The 18,495-nt window shown below is 39.0% G+C and overlaps 1 protein-coding gene across 2 annotated transcripts; it reads right to left on the bottom strand.

Moving 5' to 3' along the window:
• Nucleotides 1-3,790: 3,790 nt before the first annotated feature.
• BZW1 (basic leucine zipper and W2 domains 1) lies at nt 3,791-16,042 on the bottom strand. Of its 2 annotated transcripts, XM_061186208.1 has the most exons (12): nt 15,903-16,042; nt 14,604-14,677; nt 12,327-12,503; nt 9,824-9,918; nt 8,959-9,024; nt 8,197-8,332; nt 7,327-7,436; nt 7,021-7,191; nt 6,424-6,570; nt 5,769-5,907; nt 4,286-4,408; nt 3,791-3,869 (listed from the first exon to the last, which is right to left on the bottom strand). In XM_061186208.1, exons 2-12 carry the CDS (start codon nt 14,665-14,667, stop codon nt 3,838-3,840), a joined length of 1,260 nt encoding a protein of 419 aa, XP_061042191.1. In that variant the 5' UTR covers nt 14,668-14,677; nt 15,903-16,042; the 3' UTR covers nt 3,791-3,837. The 2 variants fall into 2 exon arrangements, with proteins under 2 accessions (XP_061042191.1, XP_061042199.1); XM_061186216.1 differs by lacking the exons at nt 9,824-9,918; nt 14,604-14,677; nt 15,903-16,042 and having other exon boundaries at nt 12,321-12,404.
• Between the last annotated feature and the right edge of the window lie 2,453 nt (nt 16,043-18,495).

Genomic DNA, 18,495 nt, shown 5'->3' with positions numbered 1-18,495 from the left:
GGTTATTAAGAGTTACTAAATTGACAGTGGTAGAGTGAATTTGTAAAGTATCCTCACCATTTTTTCAATTCATTAAGAGGTGAAATGATAATCTTAGAATAAGGATAAAAAGATTGTAGGTGCATTGGAAAATTAAAATGATTGGATTTGATATGGCTGCTAATAGCCCATAGTTAAATAGAAGGAAAAAAAGTGGGGAGGGAAAGGGAGTTTGGAAGCCTTTCTGATCCATACCAAATTTCATACAATTATGCATAAGACTGTGTTTAGGTACAAATCCACTGCAATTCAAGTTTTTAGACAGAGGCCAATTATAAATTCATTATTTCGAAGTCAAAAGTACTTATCACATCTTCTAGATGCCACTTAAATAAAGTCTTCTTAAAAACTTATTTCTTAATAATATTTCAAACCACTAGGTTTCAGTAGGCTGGTGAATAGACATACCCTGTATCAGTACTAGAGGACTAATACTTTACATGAAAAATCATAGCAAGGCAGTTTACCAGAATTCTCATAGAAATGCACATTAGCCTATTTTACATGGCACCTGTAAATAGCATCTGAGAAGATTTTTACAAAGATAATTCAGTAGTCTAGGTAATAATGTACACTAGAACTTTGGCATCTATGTTACATTTTAAATCAACCAATAGTTCTATCAGTTCCTGCAAGCAGCCTACTTGAATATGACAGTCGACTCATCAGTAAAATTTCAATGCCATTTATCAATGTGTTATAATGAACAACTTTAATTAAAATAAGTCATTCACCTAGGATTTTAATTGATTTTTATAGATGAGAAAGAACCTGAATGATTCTATTTATGATACATTTATAAGTCAAGTAAGAATCTGGCAACACCTCCAAAGCCAACGGGAAATGATTTGTCTGATGCCTATGGTGGAAAGGGTATAAAGCACAGCTGTTAAAAGATGGTGACTGGCAGAAAACAAAGTTCTTCTATTTTCTAGTGACCCTGGCCGAAAAAAATACTGCTTCAAGATTTGGACACACATAAAGATACATCATCTGCCAACGCAAATGTCTATCACTAGGTCCCCTCCCCTTTTAAAAAAGATATATTAGGATACGCATTCTCAAATGGGGGTGGTGTCACCCCCAAGCAGGACCAAAAAAACCCCTCTTTTCACGTATAAAGCAGATATAATATATATACAGCATACTATGATATTAAAATTCATTGGGGGGAATTCCCTGGCGGTCCAGTGGTTAGGACTCCACGCTTTCACTGCCAAGGGCTGGGGTTCAATCCCTGGTTGGGGAACTGAGATCCCACAAGCTGTGTGGCGTGGCCAAAAAAATTCATTGGGGCACTATTTAAAAAAAAAAAAAAAGTTTAAAAGGCTTTGGGCCTGGGGTTGATGAAAAAAAGCTTTAAGAAACACTGAATTAGAAGTCAATCTCTCAGTCACATGCATTTCTTCTCCCCACCATCACTATGCTATGTCAAAATACCCTGTGGCATTTTTGGTATTTGGAATTTTCATAAGAACATAATGTCTCTAGGACAATACTGCCAGAATAATTAAGATTAAGAAATTTATCATCAGCTCTAAACACATTTAATTATGGCATCTAAGAGGAGACTTATCCTTAGAAACTGACACCAAGTTAGGAAAATCAATTAACATTTATCTGATCATAATTACAAGTACAATCTTAACAACTATATTAAGAATTACAGGTTTGAGGTTGGCACTGGCAGCTGAAATTCAAAATTGCCACTTAAAATTCAAAATGAAAATCTGCGAAGTCTTTTTAGAAAGCATTCCTTTTCTTTACACTATACTGTCACAGGTGACTTTATCCATTTACTATAATATTGTAGTAAGTAAACACTACTTTGCCATGAAGGAAAAAGCTGTGATCAGAAATCATAATGTAGTTCTGGAAGACTATACACTTTCACTATACACAGTATGTAATAAGGTGCACTCTGTACTGCAGTAACATGCAATGATTTGGTTGTAGAAACATTAATGTAGTTTCTGCTGCATCAGAATTCTGTGTAGGTGTTTACAGTTTGGGGGTCATAAGGATGAAAAGAGCAATTATTTAATGCTTACATAGTAGAGATGTCTGAATGCATAACATACAGTTACCAGTAGGCATTAACATGGAAATTACAAAAAAATTAAAAATTAAAAAAGATCAACCTATATAAACCTAAGTGTAAGGATGGACTTTATTTTTTAAAAAAAAGTCTTTTAAGGACTACAAATTACAAAGTAAAAGCAGATCACTATGTAAAAACCTAGTGAATACATTGTCTGCGCATGAAAGCTTTATCAGTCATTCATTTAACAATTTCACCCCCTTCACAACGGTATCAGTTATAATGCTCTTCTTCATAAGGTTATTATACCTTTATTTCAAACTATATTACATGTTATTCCCTCAAGATAAACTTTTAAACACCTGATTTTTAGCTCCTAAGAATGGCACCTCTGAAAGGGGCAATTCCCACTCAGTCGCTGGTGGCATTATTCCAAGCTCATTTCTTTCACCAATCAAAAAAGCTTTCAAAATGTTCACTTTTAACATGAAATCTTTCCACCAAAAAGTGTGGCCACATTTTGTTTTCTAATGACTACATATAAAGATGGGTAGCAGCAAGAAAATTAAGATGGAAATGAAAAGGCAGCCATTAAAATAAATGGATCAACTGTACAGAAGAGATATTTGGCTCATGGCAATTTAAAATATTGGCAACTGGGGTAAATTAACAGGCAGATGCTTGAGTCATACATGAATCTGTGAAGAGAATGAAGCTGGCCCAGTATGACCACGTAGGATAATCATTATCACTGCACTTCATTCTTTGCAACAAATACTCTAAGCCAACAGGAAATATGAGTTATATTTAGAATCCCAATTAGAACATGCTAACCACTTTTCTTTCAACAATTTTCTGGGTTTAGTACAGTCATTTGCTTTACTTATACTGTTTTATGAGTCCTTTCTTACCAATCTAAGTGTATAACAACTGTAAAATACTTTAAATGATAAGGCTTTTCCAAGGTATATTTGAAAATGGCGGTATGCAGAGAATATTCATTTGTTTTGTCTAGAAAGAAGCAAACTGAATGCAGAGGTTTCTCAATGGGTAAAAGCTCAACTTTTTTCTTCCCACCACCTCTGCCACATACAATTTCCCAAACACCTCACTTTCAAGTTTGTTCTCCATGGCTTCATTTTAAGGAATGAAAATCAGAGAGCAAACAATTGAGCTCAAGTACATCTGGGGTTAAAAATGCAAGAAAATATTAACATGCAAGCAGTGGTCCAAATACTCAAGATTCATGTTAATGAATCTAATTATTGTATATGAGATTTTCATTGATGAGCAGGGCTTTGGGCATACCAAAATATCACACAAATCACTGCCTTCTGAGACTTTGGATACTTTTACAGTTTAATTTGCAAACAGAATTTTTATAACAAATTATTTTTAACCAAATCATATCTTGAAAACTGTTTATATAGAAAACCCAGGGAAAAAGTGAACTGTTCATTGTGGAAGGCCTTAAATTACATTATTACAGTAGAAAATACAGGAGGTAGAAGATAACTGAAAAGACTAATGCAACATTAGATTCAAATCTATAGCTCCTGTAGCTACTTAAAACATGGTTTTAGAAACTAAATCCAACATTTCCAGTAACCATAGAAACAGTTAAAATAAAATTTGCCATGAAAGCCCTTATATCATGCTTGATATAGGGAGGTAGGAAGATGTAAGAACCAGGACACATGAGACATGACATTTTATCTACAATTCCTGTTTGCTTTACTGAGGGTGTAGTTTCAAATTCAGTCACCTTCTTCAGCTTCAGACTCAGATTCTAGAAAAGGGGAAAAGTGCAGTCAAGCATTACATGATATCAGAAAGCAAAACTTCCGTTTATAACTTTATTTAAGGAATTTTATTAATAATGCTCTACTCATATGAGGGGATATTAAATGTATTCATTTGTAAATCTCAAAATTCATAAATATTAACTATTCTCAAAATTTTCTAATTTCCTAAGAATGACAGTATATGGCCAAGCCATCAAAATACCTGAAGTCTAGTTTTCCTCACCTACTTTAAAGTAATAAGTTTTTGCAGGTCTGTCATAAATGAACAAAAATCTGTACTCAGGTACAAAATGGTACCTGAATGAAAGAAGGCAACATGTATGGACATGCTCTTGGTCACATTAAAATAAGTTCTCAGGCTTTACCAAAAAAGAAAACCTGCCCAAATGAAAAGACTTACCTTCTTCAGCATTTTTGAGCCACTCTACAAACTTTTTCATTTGCTCAAGGAAGACACTTTTCCCCTTGGCAACATGTGCATCTTTATACCACTTCAGAATGGGTTCTTCACTCAGGACTTCAGCTATAAAGAAGAGAGCAACCTTTACATTTGTGGAGTTTTCGTACAGTACTTCTCTAACTAAGGCAGAGTTAGAAACCCCCTAAGGCAGCGGTCCTCAACCTTTTTGGCACCAGGGACCGGTTTCATGGAAGACAGATTTTTCCATGGGGGGTGGGGGTGGGAGATATGGTTCAGGCAGTCACGCGAGCGATGGGGAGCGGCAGATGAAGCTTCGTTCGCTCGCCCGCTGCTTACCTCCTGCTGTGCGGCCTGGTTCCTGATGGGCCGCAGACCGGTAGTGGTCTGCGGTCTGGGGGTTGGGGACCCCCTGCCCTAAGGTGCAAATGCCTTCATGGTAAAAAAAGATCTTACTGCAAAGCAAATATTTTTGTTGCTTACAAAATAAATCTGTATTCAGAACTCTCTCTTAACTGGTTTCTTCAATGAATTAAAATTTAAAGTAGAAAAGATGAAATGAGAATACTATATTAAGAAACTTTTTATCAACTTGTGGCCAATGTATGAACCTACAAACAGGAAATCAACCTTATTAAACCAGTGATTCTCTCAACTGAAGGCAGTTTTATCCCTTGGGGACATCGGACAATGTTTACAGACATTCTTGGTTGTTACACTGGGGAGAGGTGCTACTGGCACCTGTTGGGCTGATGCCAGGGATACTGTTAAACACTCTACAGTGCACAGGACAGTCGCCTACAAAATAGTTATCTGGCCCAAAACAGTAGTACCAAGGTTGAGAAATCTTGTGATAAATGATCAGGGATATGTGATAGATAATTCTTTAATTTTTTTTTTTTTTAGGTGTGAAAATGGTACTGTGATTTTTAAAAGTCCATGTGTTTTATAGATAAAATTAAAAGTTAATTACTAACTTTTCCAGAATTAAATGAAGATTTCTAAGATTTATTTCTAAACAATCTGAGTGGAGGTATAGATACTTTAAAGAAACCTAACCACAAGTTGATAATCACTGAAGTACAGGGTACTTGGAGTTCATTACCCTATCCTTTAAAAAAAAAAACAAACAAAACCTGGGGATGCAGGTATGCAGGTAGACCTCTAAGTTTAAAATATGGGACCCAACAAAATCATCTGTCTAGGGAAGAGGACTGGGGGAGTATAGGAGGCAAAGTTTGAGGCCTCATCAAGAAGGCTTTAGATTTTAACTTGTTAATAAGCTTTAGAGATGTTTTAAAGATAATGCACTCAAAAGTAACTAATTAAATCAGAGACAACTCAATCCAGTGATTAGAGTAAAATATTTTAGGGTGCTGATGTTCAGAAAACTACTCATTAGAATTATTTTGAGTTTTCTAGGATATTTGTCAAATGTATTCACAAAATTCAAAATTTAAATTACCTTTATAAAAAAGCACCACTATTTTCTGGAAGGCTTTCATGAAATGAATGTTGTCATAGCAATACTCCTGAATCTTCAGTAACAGAGTCAGCTCAGACTGACCTTGAGTTGTAAAGGCAGCAAGTAGAGGGCTGTATTGCTTTTAAAGGGGAGAAAAAATTTAGTCATTTAGTACAATGACCATCTATTATAAATTCCTAAGACATAACATAACTCATCTTTTATAATCACTGTAAATTATATTCTATTTAGTGGAAGTTAAAAAAAAAAAAAGAGTAAAGCAGAAAAATTAAGCATTTAAATCAAAAAAGCAATACTACGCCAAGGATTCCAGATAATTGTGAATACAATGTTAATATTTTAAAGGGAAAAAAAAGAATCCTCCTGTTTTCCAATATTCTCTCAAAAGCAAAGACCAAATTACAGGTTTAATCTACTTTCAAACATGTATTTCTTTTTAACCTGTGAGCCAAAGAAAGCCCAAATCAGACTTTTTAAAAGGTTATCATCAATAGTTAATATGTTATTTGTCTACTTACCGGTGGTTTATCCCCAGGAAGCACAGGATGTGATAAATCCTTTTAGAAAAGTACACTGACAGTTCACTTATCCCCACTTACAAGAATAATGTTTTATCAAGGCACAGTTCTAATACCTTCAAGTGCTTGATGGCTTGCTCTGCTACAAGCTCCTCTTTTTTGTTCCATTCCACAGTGCTCATTACACTGGACCATATTATTCCGATGACAACTGGTTCTGGGATGTTGTTTTTTTTCATCTCCTCCTTGACATACAAAATTATCTGCAAAAGAATCCAAATTTAATACAGAAATAAGTTTGATATGTAGATACTACACACATGAAACTTAGACCTTTCACAAAAGCATAAACACCTTTCCATGCCACTAGCAATGACCAGGAGACCACATATAATCACAGAACTTTTAGAACGAGAAGGTATGGACTTCTAGTTCAAACCCTGTATTACACATAGGCAAACTGCCTAGGAAAAGACCAAGATGGAAACAGAAGGTCTATTGGCTTGCACCTTACAAAAATCCCCAAGTGTTATGATTTCTGGGTACCCGTAAGGCAATGAATATGAAAAAGATTGAGGCAAAGCCCCAGCATAACATTCTATAGCTATTATTAAAACTCACTGGTGAAATACTTCAAAGTTTATCAAATGAGTAAAAATGTTCTTTGCCAGAAACTTAGCCATATAAAGATAGTTTAAATAAGAATATCTCACATCCTTAAATGGATCACCACGGGACATCTGTTCTTGAAGTTCTTTCTGGAGTTCCTTACGAGCTCCTATGGTTTGCTGATTCCGAACATACTCTGAAAGTTCTTTCAAGCCTGCCTCAGTAAAATACTTAGTGAAGTGTTCAACGCTTTGTTTATTGGCAGGAAAAAGTTCCTGAAAGGAGAATTTAATCTGGTTAAATGGTCTTCAAATCAGATTAAGAAAAACACTTTTCCTCTTTTCACAGATTAAAAATGGGAAAGTTGCCTATTAAGCTTTCAAGACTGTGAAGAATGAAAAGTTACAAACCATCAGTCTGTTATCCATGCTCACTTTCCGAAGACTTGCAGCTACTGCATTGATATCTTTTTCATTTATCCATGATTTAAAGAGCTTTACAGCAAAAGCTGCTGAAACCCCTGTAGAAAAACAGAGCTTACTTAACAAAAGTACCTTCCTGGATTTCAATGACTATCTCCCATTTCCTCCCTCTGAGGTTCCACCACACAGGATTATTCACTTTATCCCCAAGCTTACCCCTGAACTTCCCTCTGCCACTGCTTACCATTGCACTCCAATTTCTCTACTCTACCATTTGCTAGTTGTGTACTGTTAGTCAAGTTAAACTGTTTTCTGATGTGTAAAATGAGAGTAACAATTCTTACACTTGACAGGGTTGTTGTGAGAATAAAAATAAGGCATGTTAAATAACTCAGTAGTCCAAGCAATAAAAAAAAAAGTTAGCTTTTAAATTACTGTACAGAATAATTTAACTATGGAAATCACAAAAGGGAACTTATTTTCTTTTTCAGCTTGCCATTTTCCCCATTTTCTCTATTCAAGATGTTCCCAAGTTTCCCAGTTGGGATTAATCTCTCTCTGGGTCTCCACAGCATTTCTATTTTTACTTTACAATCAATCACATTTTGTCTAGACCCTGGATATTTGCTGTATGTCTAAAGAAAGTCGTTAAGCCTAAATGCCAAAGGTATACATTAAATAATTAATGAGTTGAAATGAACCAATTAAATTTAAGGATACTAGTTAAAAAACTAAGACTATCACACAGGTCAAATCTACATAAACTATATCTTAACTTTCGTATCAGTTCATCTTTCAGGCTCTTATCTACCCCACCCTCAGCCAACTAAAGATCATCCTTTACTAAAGGTTGATTACCTTCTTTAACCAAATTCTCATTATAAAGGCTATTAAGAATGGATGCGTTAAGTGTTCCATTAGCCAGAAGAACACCAGTCAACATAGCCAGCTTGTTCCTCTCCGACTCTGAAAAACCCTTTAAGAACAGCAGCAGCTATAAAAGTAAATAGTTAAGGGTTAAAAGAGCAAATGCATTATATAAATAGAAGCAGTAAAGCATATTATATTGGTTAAAATTGTGGGCTCTGGGGCCTAACCATCCAAGTTTATATCTTGGTTATAATACTCACTAGCTGAGTGATCTTGGGCAAGATACTTAACCTCTGTCTCAGTCTTCTCATATGTAAATGTGGATAATAAAACTTGTTTCACAGGGCTTTTGAGAATATTAAATGAGTTAATAATTAAGACAGTGTCTCATATTCATTAAATGTTACTATTAACCTTACCAAATTTTCTGTGCACCTATATGTAGAATATCTAAGACTCAGAGAGCAAGTATGTTAAATTTCTCTTTGTCAATGTGTTTAGCTCTGATCTGCTACTCTCTGTCTTCTAAACAAACCCCACTTGGATTTTAACCCCTTTGCCACTTGTTTGGATATAGAGCTAAGAAACAGTGTACAGCAAATTACAAAATGATATACCCCCAAACTTCATTTCAAAGACAGCCTACCTAAATATCTAAAATTATCTCAAATCAGTGGCAGAATTAGGATTTAACATTCCTTTCTTTGACCCCAACCTTTTGTTTTCCACAAAGCATATTGCTGGTCATACCTTTTTAACTTCATCTTCAAAACCTTTCTCCAGGTATTTGTAGCGCCTGATTAACTTGTTAAAAACCTGTAAGAATAGTAAAGGAACTGAATGATAACCTCATACGTAAAAATGTCAGATTCCCAAAAGATCTAAGTCAGGGCAACTAAGACCTCTCCACATTTTCTCCAGAATAGCAAAGAAGTGAACGTTTCATCAGATGTTTAAACCAGCTTGGGAAGCCTGTCAATTCCCAAATCCTACAATATACCAATACTGTTAACACTTTAACCGCCACCCTGCAATAGATTTTATTGCCAAATATCAAAGCATGGACTAATTATTGCTCAAATACAAGTCATTTACCCATTTGTAGGATTTTAACAAAATAGGATCATAAAATATAGTTCTACTTTCCTAATGACATAGACAACAATCCCTAGGTTAGATGCATTTTAATTCTTTGCTTACAGTAACACAAGCATGACTATGTATGCAACTTTCAAATGAGATTTTGACTGATAAAGAAGCTAATCTGCCTATAACTCATTCACCTTTAAAAAGCTGTATGTAGAATAATTTAGTGATGAAAATCACGACAGGGAACTGATTTTCCTTTTTCAGCTTGACTTTTTTCCCTAAAAAATGGATTAATTTTAGAGGGACAAATAGGAAAAGGAGAGCTGATTCAATTTTTTTCTATTTTGTTTTCCTCAGCACATTTTTAAGTTCCTAAACCATCACACTGCACACCCAGAACACCTCTAAACCTTCAGCTCAGATTGCTTCAACCTGCTACCAGCAATCTCTTAAAAGCAGACTATTCCTTAAACATTGGTTAGATGGGTAACAGCTAACTGAAATAATTATGTAAAGTTTAATTTACCTGAGCAAATGCTTGCATGGTCTCTAGGTCTTCTTGTGCTGCGAACACACAGACATCTGTACGCATCATGTCATCTGCCAGTGTACCACCTGGGGCTAAGGTATATTTTACAAAAAATTTGCAATGGTCTTCATTTAAAATTAGTAATTATTTCAATCCTACTTTCTTTTAAACTTTAACTTAACTTTTTATTTTTATGTTTCAGGTGTACAACATTATAGTTCAACATCTATATATACTAGTCAATCTTATTTTCTGTAAGGATTCTCATTATAAAATAAACTGATAAAAATTCTGAGATGATTTGAAAGCAAAGTCAATTTCTCAGTAGGAACATGGCTGGTTGGTTCAATATGTGTGAACAAAGTGAAAACAATTTACTGCAATAAATAAAATAACCCTCTTCAGCAACCCAGTGAAACTCACTCACTCCATTAATTCAGCAGTGCCAAATCTGTCACTCTAGTGGAGATGTTCAGAGTTGGTTCTGACTTTCCATACAGAAAACCTTTCATAAACTTCCAAAGAAGCTGGGCTATAAAAACCTGCAACTTAGAGACTTTATCTTTTAGATACATTTGTAAGTATTTATGGATAAAATGATGTCTGACGTACACTTTAAAATACAGGGGAGGGGAGATGAAGTCGGTGGGGTAATAGATGAAGTAAGATCGTTAAAAATTGCTGAAGTCGGGTAGCAGATCCTTAGTTTATTACACTATTCTCTCCAGGATATGTTTGAAAATCTCCTTATTAAAAATGATCCTTTAAAAAGAATTTTAAAAAGCGGCTTACTGATAGCAGTATTATGAATAGAAAATAGGTATGTTTCCCATTTCTTACTACAAATGATACAATAAAAGAGATATTCATCTGACTAGGCATTAGAACATATGAACATTTAAGTTCCCGTTCCACCGCCGAGCAATTGTTTGATCGCATGCAAGCTACTGAAGCCTCTCTAAGCCTCCATCCTGCATGTATACAAGTAGAGTTCTGATTCTATCAGCTTGGCCGAGGTTCAATACACTGTTACTGTGAAAACATTTTGGAATACTTTAAAGAGCCATGGAAATGAAATTACCAGTATCCTTTGAAAATACATAACTAAGTAGCACATTCTATTAAGATAGTCTGAGCCGTTGAGGGTGGAGGCAGGAGTAAATCAGCAGGGCTATGGGTAGAAATATAATGTGAGCACATAATGTAACTTTGAATCTTCTAGTAGCCATATTAAAAATAAAAGGTGAGGGGTTTCCCTGGTGGCGCAGTGGTTAAGAATCCGCCTGCCAATGCAGGGGACATAGGTTCAAGCCCTGGGCCGGGAAGATCCGACATGCCACGGACCAACTAAGCCCATGTGCCACAACTACTGAGCCTGTGCTCTAGAGCCTGCAAGCCACAACTACTGAGCCCCCGAGCCACAACTACTGAAGCCCACGCGCCTAGAGCCCGTGCTCTGCAACAAGAGAAGCCACCGCAATAAGAAGCCTGCGCACCGCAACGAAGGGTAGCCCCTGCTCGCTGCAACTAGAGAAAGCCCATGCACAGCAACGAAGACCCAACGCAGCCAAAAATAAATAAATAAATTTAAAAAAATAAATAAATAAAAGGTGAAATTATTTTGATATACTCTAACCCAACACATCAAAAATATTGATTTTAACATTTCAGTATTCAAAATATTAGAGATATCTTACATTCTTTTTAGCATTGTCTTTAAAATCCAATGTGTATTTTACATTTTCAGTACCTCTGAATTTGTACTAGTCACATTCTAAGTGATTGATAACCACAAGTGGCTAGTGGCTAATACATAGGAGAGTGCAGGATTAGAGTCTTCAGGTACAGAGTTGTCCTGAATTGGTTCCAGGACCGTCATGGATACCAGAATCTGCAGGTGCTCAAGTCCCTTATATGAAAGGGCATAGTATTTACATATAACCTATGCATATCCTTATGTATACTTTAAACAGTCTCTAGGTTACTTATAAAACAGAATACAATGTAAATGCTACACAGTTACTGGAGTATGGGGAATGCAAGTTTTGCTTTTTGGAACATTCTGGACAATCCTCCACCACCACTCCGGGGAATATTTTTGATCCACAGTTGGCTGAATCCATGGATGCGGAACCCTCGGACACGAGGGTTAAATTTATAAAGTATTTGGTAAGACAGAACAAGAGATAGGAATTTCTTCATTAACTGAGAGTGTACAAACACAAGTTGGAAAAATCACTGATGGAAGACATTGTTGGGACTTATATGTCAGACAAATCTTCCCCAAATGTTATGGTTCTGTAATGGATTTCAAATATAAAGCTAGACAGAGCAAGGCAATTGGCAAATTTACTATAACTTGAGAAGAAAAAAAAGGGAAAATCCTAAGGGGGTAAAAAAAAAAAAGCCACCCTGATTTGATAGGTTTGTCAAATAGTTCATATTCTGGATTCTACACAATCCCCATACAACACACTTCCCACAAGACCCAGACACTTACCCAGCATTCCACCGGCCACCAGAATGTCAAAGAGTGTTTCTGCATATCGGCGGTAATCAAGTTTTGCTCCAGAAGCATCAAGAAACTTTGCTACTGCTTCCAAATCAGTACCAGTTTCAGTTAAGCCTTGAATAATGCAGTCTTGAAACTGAGTAGGGTCAAACCTCTCTTTTTCATCTGGGGGAAAACCCCAAAACATTTAGTTTTAAAAGGCTTACTCAAATGCCATGAAACCACAACCTTATGAAGCTATAACTACTGAATAAGTTAACCACATTCATCACAATTTCATTTATTTCAATAGCTGGAAAAAACAAACACTACCTAGATTACCCAAGACTTGCAACACAAGCAAACACAACAGGAGACTAAACACACGTGCTTTGCAAGTTGCACCTCTACAAGTGCAAGGCAGGACTGCCTATCATAAGAAGTGTGTGGCTTTTCTCCCACTATTTTTTCACACAAGTCTCCTAAGTGAGCTAAATGAGCTGGTGTGTCCCTACTGCCAGGTTACAATTTCCACCTGGAATACTCTTCCATTGCCTCTGAGCTTTTCTGAAATTTAGGATATCTTCTATACCTCAGGTAAACTTCATTCCTGAGTGAAAGGGAGCTCTTGATTTTCTTTAAAAGTGCCCATAACACTTTCTACTTAAAAAAAAAAAAAAAAAAAAATCACTCATTTAATACTTATTAAGGTAATCTTTAGAAAGTACATTTACTGAGTATCCAATACATAACATGTAGCAGTTATGAGTAAGGGCTCTGGATTCAAACTGCCCGATTCAAATCGAGATCACCGCTTAACAGTCTGAATTTGAGCAACTGGCCCCATTCTTCACGTCTGAATTTCCCTATGGTAAAATGGTGATTAAGAGTAGGACCTATCTCATAAAGTTGTTGTGAATATTAAATGACATAAATAAAATATAAAGCACTCTAAAAAGTGCCTTGGGTACATACCTAGCCTTTACTGTGCTGCTATCACACACTCCAGGGTAGGGTTTGATTTCCCTATCTAGGTTAGATGATATCTTAATTTCTACACAGCACTAGGGTGACCAACTCTTCCCTGTTTGCCTAGGACTTTTTTGTTTTTAGCTCTGAAAGGATCCGTGTCCTGGGAACTCTATTCAGTCCCAGGCAAACTGGGATGGTTGTTCACCATACCCAGGACCCAGTCATCAAGAACTAGGAGGCCATGAGTGATCTCAATCTGGAACTGGGGAAGTGACACCTCTTCCTGGTACTAACAACAATAATAAAACTACTTGATACTATATTTACACAAAGGCGGTATCAGTAATCCACATAACTTGAGGATACAGAGTTTTCCATTACTGCAGAATTGCTCTGGTTCCCAACTTCTATGCCTCCTCTTGAGAAAATTTACTGGCTTAAATCTAAATGAATCTGCAAAGACTAGAATCCAATTACTCCTTGGTCTCCCTGCTGTAAGGGGGCAGGCTACAATCAGAGATCATAAAAGATTCTGTAATATGTATTTCAAAGTGTCTGCCACTCAGGATAGAAAAACACAATTTATAACGAGTAGCCTACCCAGTTCTCTATTTCCTAAAAGTTTCCTGTAAAATAAGGTCAATATGTGCTTTTGAGCAACAACACTGAAAAGTGTAGGGGTAAAATATTAAACCCAATACAAAATATATCTGAGACCACATCTCATTTAACTGTGTGTCACTAGTGCAGTGCCTTGCTTCAGAATTCAATATTCATCAAAATACCTGATAATACACAGAAGTAGTTAATATAATTCTCGTATAGTTTTCTTACTAAGTCTGTGAGAGAATAGTTTCAAAAGACACTGCAATGTGAACTCTGTTCCATAATTAACTTCCATGGGTTAAAGTCTGATTTTTCTCCCACAAATGTTCACAAAGTTTGGGTGAAACTAGTAGTCACATTAGGAGCTCTCCTTTTATAAATTAACCTTTTCCCTCAAGCAAAAGTTTCCTTAAATGAAATTTAGCTAGTGAAAATGCAGCCCATACCTTTTTTTTAGAGTCACTTTATCTGTACAACAAAAACATCATTCACTAGCCTGCTTAGATACATATATGTTGATACCAAAAGTCTTAAAGGTAGTAGAAATATAAAGGGTATATCTGAAATGGCAGTCAACTAGAAATTCAAGTTCCTTTCGGTACTTTCTCTTTAGGTTTTAATGCTAAGCAATAGCTTGCCAGAGGAACCAAGACATAAAAGTTACTTTGGAAGTCTGAAGAGAGATATTATCAAAATATAAATATTTACCTCTTTTTCTGGTTTTAAAACGCTGGCCTGATAGCGTTGGCTTTTGCTGCTTTTGATTATTCATAAAAGACACCCTAGGGGGAGAAAAATAAGGCCTTAAAAATATCAGTGCCATAACATCCATTTTAAAAACAAAGCATCAAACCCTGGCCTAGTCACATGTAAACCACATAGAACATACACTTCCAGCCTAGCAAGAGACCTGGGGCACGCACACAGAATTACCTTTGCTTGAATTAAACTTAAGTTCAAAACCTGCATTTCTCCCTACACAAAACCCTTTAAAGATGAAATGTGAAGCACACTTTTAAATGACTTTTCAGCGCCACAGCGACTAGTGGCAAATCACCCACCATAAACAGAGTTTAGTCTCTTCCTCTTTAAATTCGCCTACATCTTCCACCACTCTGAGCACCACCCAGGACTCACAGAGATGACCACCACAGTCAGGAGGTATCCAAAATATGCATGTCAACTTAAAGACGCTATCAGAGGGCGAATCCCTTCATCCGAGGGGCCTGGTTATGCGGAGCACTACCCTCCTCTGAAGTCGTGCCCGTGACCGCAGCGTCCGCTTGCACCACTCCAGCCTGAGAAAGGGGCTGAGAGCCGGCCTAGCCTCCTCCGCCCCATACCTTACAATACCAGCCGCCTCCTGGGCACGTGTCTCCCCATTCAACCCTTCCCGTGCCTCCCGCCCAGCAACGGATAACCCACTCCCGCCCAGGACCCCCTTGGGCACGGCGGGGAGCCGGAGGGGCTGCTCCTCGCCCTCAGCCCCCTCTCTACTGACCCCGTTGTTGGCGGTGGCGGCCGCTGCAGCGAGCGGACCACAGGCGCCGAGGCGCTTCGCGCCTGGGGCCCAGCCGCCCCGTACATCCGCCCTCCCTCCCGCGAAAGCAGCGGCGGCGGAGGCGGCCGCAGTGGTGGTGGCTGCTCCTCCGCCCCGCCCGCCGAAACCCCCCACGCGTACATCACCCAACAGAGGCCGCGGCCGCTTTGTTACCCAGGCCGGGCAGGGTCGCAGGGGGACCTGCCCAACCCACTGCCTCCGCCTGTGGCGCCGCGGGGCACACTCGGGCCCCACGTTCCGGCCCGGGCAGCCGCCCCTCGGCCTCCCTGCTGAAGCAGCGGCCCCGACCTCTGAATCCCGGCGCCGGATCTGATCCGGCCTCATGCAGCGGCCTCCGCCCGGGCCCATCCAAACCGGGCCGCAGAGGACCTGCCGCCTCCCTCATCCTCTGCCCAGCGACTACGGGCCGCAACCTCGGCCCGAGACGAGCGGACCCCGCGCCTCACCGAATTTAAGGCGAAGAGAAAAGAGCCAGAAATCCCAGAGGTGGCGGCAACTGCGGCGGTGTCTCCTCTGCGACCGGAACTAACGAGAGGAGGGGAGGAGGAGGGAAGAGGTGCTACCCCCGCCCCGGCCGGTCTCCTATCGCGAGATTTCTTCCTCTGCTGTTCGGCCCGCCCGTCCTTGATGGCCGCTTCGGGGCGTGGGGTGGGAAAGGAGGCAAAGGAAGCGAAGAGGATTTTCAAAGATTTTTTATTCCTCTATTGGATTCCAGATTTCCCGGACATTTAGCCTAGACTAGCCCATCTTTCTTCTATCGCCGTGTCCTCCGGCCTCTTAGTTAGTACATGGAGGGGTTAGGAGAACGAATATCCCCCACCACCCCTGCCGGTGTCGAGGAAGTTGGACACGTCCGGCCTGAGTCTCTTCCCCACCGAGTCCCCCCACCCCCACGCCCCACTAGCGCCGGAAGTCGAAGCCCGAGGGCTGGGGGCGTCCGGGCCTTTCGTGGGCGGAGGCCGAGTTTGTTAAGGGGTCCATACATGGTCTCTACTGCGGCTGGGCTTGGCAGCACTTGCTCAGGTTAAGTCCGAAGCGGGGCAACGTTGCTCTGCGGTGCTGGCTGGGTGGGGTTGTGCACTGCCCCTCTTAGGAGCGAGGAAAATCCAGGTAGGGGTCGGAAGGAAGTTCGGCCCTCCGACTGCGGCCGCCATCCTTGTAGTGGTCTTGGTAGTTCCGTCCTGAGTATGGTGGTTGTGGGAACTTGGAGATCATCAGAATCCTCTGGAGGACTTGTTAAAACACCTTGCTGAGCTTCGCCTGAATTAGGTAGATCTGGTGTGGGACCCAAGAATGTACATTTCTAACAAATTCCCTGTGATGCTTGATGCTGCCAGTCTAGGGACCTCATGTGTGAATCACTGAATTAGAGGATGTATCATCAGAGAGCTGGGGGACGGAAAGTGCGAAAAGCACTGTGGACGTTATACACTTGTACAAATAACGATGCACAGTGTCTCCAGGATCTAGCCTCATATTTTTGTTCCGTTTGTACCTTAGTTGTTTGCCTCTCCATCTGCTTCCTTACTCTCCTACTACCAGAGAAGCCCTAAAAACAGGGTTTGTCCCTAAAATCACCTTTCTTGGACCCTGCTTCTCCTCCTTATCAAACATTTGGTAAATTAGTTTAATTGATTTATTTTTCCTTAACAATCTGATCTTTGCCCCATGCTCCTCCCAACTTCATGGAAAATTACTTTCTCAGAGTTCTTTCCCAGAATTATTGCCAAATCCAGTGATTCTTTCAATCTTGAGCATTTAGGGTGTTACCCATCTCCTTAAAACTTCACTCCAACTCTCCTGGTTACCTCTGCATAGTCCTTTGTATTTGCTGGCTCATCTTTTTTTTTTTTTTTTTTTAACATCTTTTTTGGAGTATAATTGCTTTACAATGGTGTGTTAGTTTCTGCTTTATAACAAAGTGAATCAGCTATACATATACATATATCCCCATATCTCCTCCCTCTTGTGTCTCCCTCTCATCCTCCCTATCCCACCCCTCTAGGTGGTCACAAAGCACCCAGCTGATCTCCCTGTGCTATGTGGCTGCTTCCCACTAGCTATCTATTTTACATTTGGTAGTGTATATAAGTCCATGCCACTCTCTCACTTCGTCCCAGCTTACCCTTCCCCCTCCCCGTGTCCTCAAGTCCATTCTCTACGTCTGCGTCTTTATTCCTGTCCTGCCCCTAGGTTCTTCATAACCAATTTTTTTTCTTAGATTTTTTTTTCTTATGTGTTAGCATTTGTTTTTCTCTTTCTGACTTACTTGGCTCATCTTTTTTGTAGTCACACCTTTTATCATCTTTCCTCAGATTTTCTTACGTGGCAGCGTCATACATTCTCAGAGATTTGACTTTTATCTCCATTTAAAAGAGTTCCAAATTTATCTATTGAACAAATATTTGTTGAGTCCAGGCTCTGTGCTCTTTGAGTTTGAGGGAACAGCAGTGGAAAGATCCTGAGGTAGGAGAAAAAACCTGACCTATTGGAGGAACTGACAGGGCTAGTGTGACTGGAGCTTGGTGGGAGATGAGCGAACTGTGGGAGCAGAATGAAGTGGCAAGAGTCAGACCTTTAAGTCTAGCCCCATCCTTTTTCTCAAGCCCCCAATCCACCCTATCTGGTATCTCTCCTGGAATACCAAACTAAACCCTTAATACTATTGATTACTCTTCCCCCAAAACTGCGTTTCTCACTTCTGAAGTTCTGTTAAAGATATAATGTTTCACTAATAAAAATAATAGCTACTTTAATATAGCAGGTATGTATCATGCATTCTTCTAAGCACTTTCCATATTAACCTCATTTAATCCTCAAAACTACACTATGATCTAGAAACTATTATTAGCCCCATTTTATAGATGGGAAGACTGAGGCATAGAGAGGTCAAGTAACTTGCCCAAGTTTATTGAACTAGTAAGTAAAGAGCTTGATTGGAGCCCAAGCAGTCTGGCTCCACCATTATAATATACTGCCTTGCCACCAAGATCTTATTTATTTACCCATTCAACAAATATTTATTGAACTAGAGACTTC

Source organism: Eubalaena glacialis, chromosome 1 (assembly GCF_028564815.1).
Source record: "Eubalaena glacialis isolate mEubGla1 chromosome 1, mEubGla1.1.hap2.+ XY, whole genome shotgun sequence".
Lineage (NCBI taxonomy): Eukaryota > Metazoa > Chordata > Mammalia > Artiodactyla > Balaenidae > Eubalaena > Eubalaena glacialis.
This window is presented reverse-complemented; position numbering and strand designations above follow the sequence as displayed.

Coding starts and splice junctions, on each gene's coding strand:
- BZW1 (XM_061186208.1), bottom strand. CDS start 14,667: ATGAATAATCAAAAGCAGCAAAAGCCAACGCTATCAGGCCAGCGTTTT. Junction 8,333..8,958: donor TTGAAGATGAAGTTAAAAAG/GTATGACCAGCA, acceptor TTACTTTTATAG/CTGCTGCTGTTCTTAAAGGG. Junction 3,870..4,285: donor GCTCAAAAATGCTGAAGAAG/GTAAGTCTTTTC, acceptor CCCCTTTTCTAG/AATCTGAGTCTGAAGCTGAA.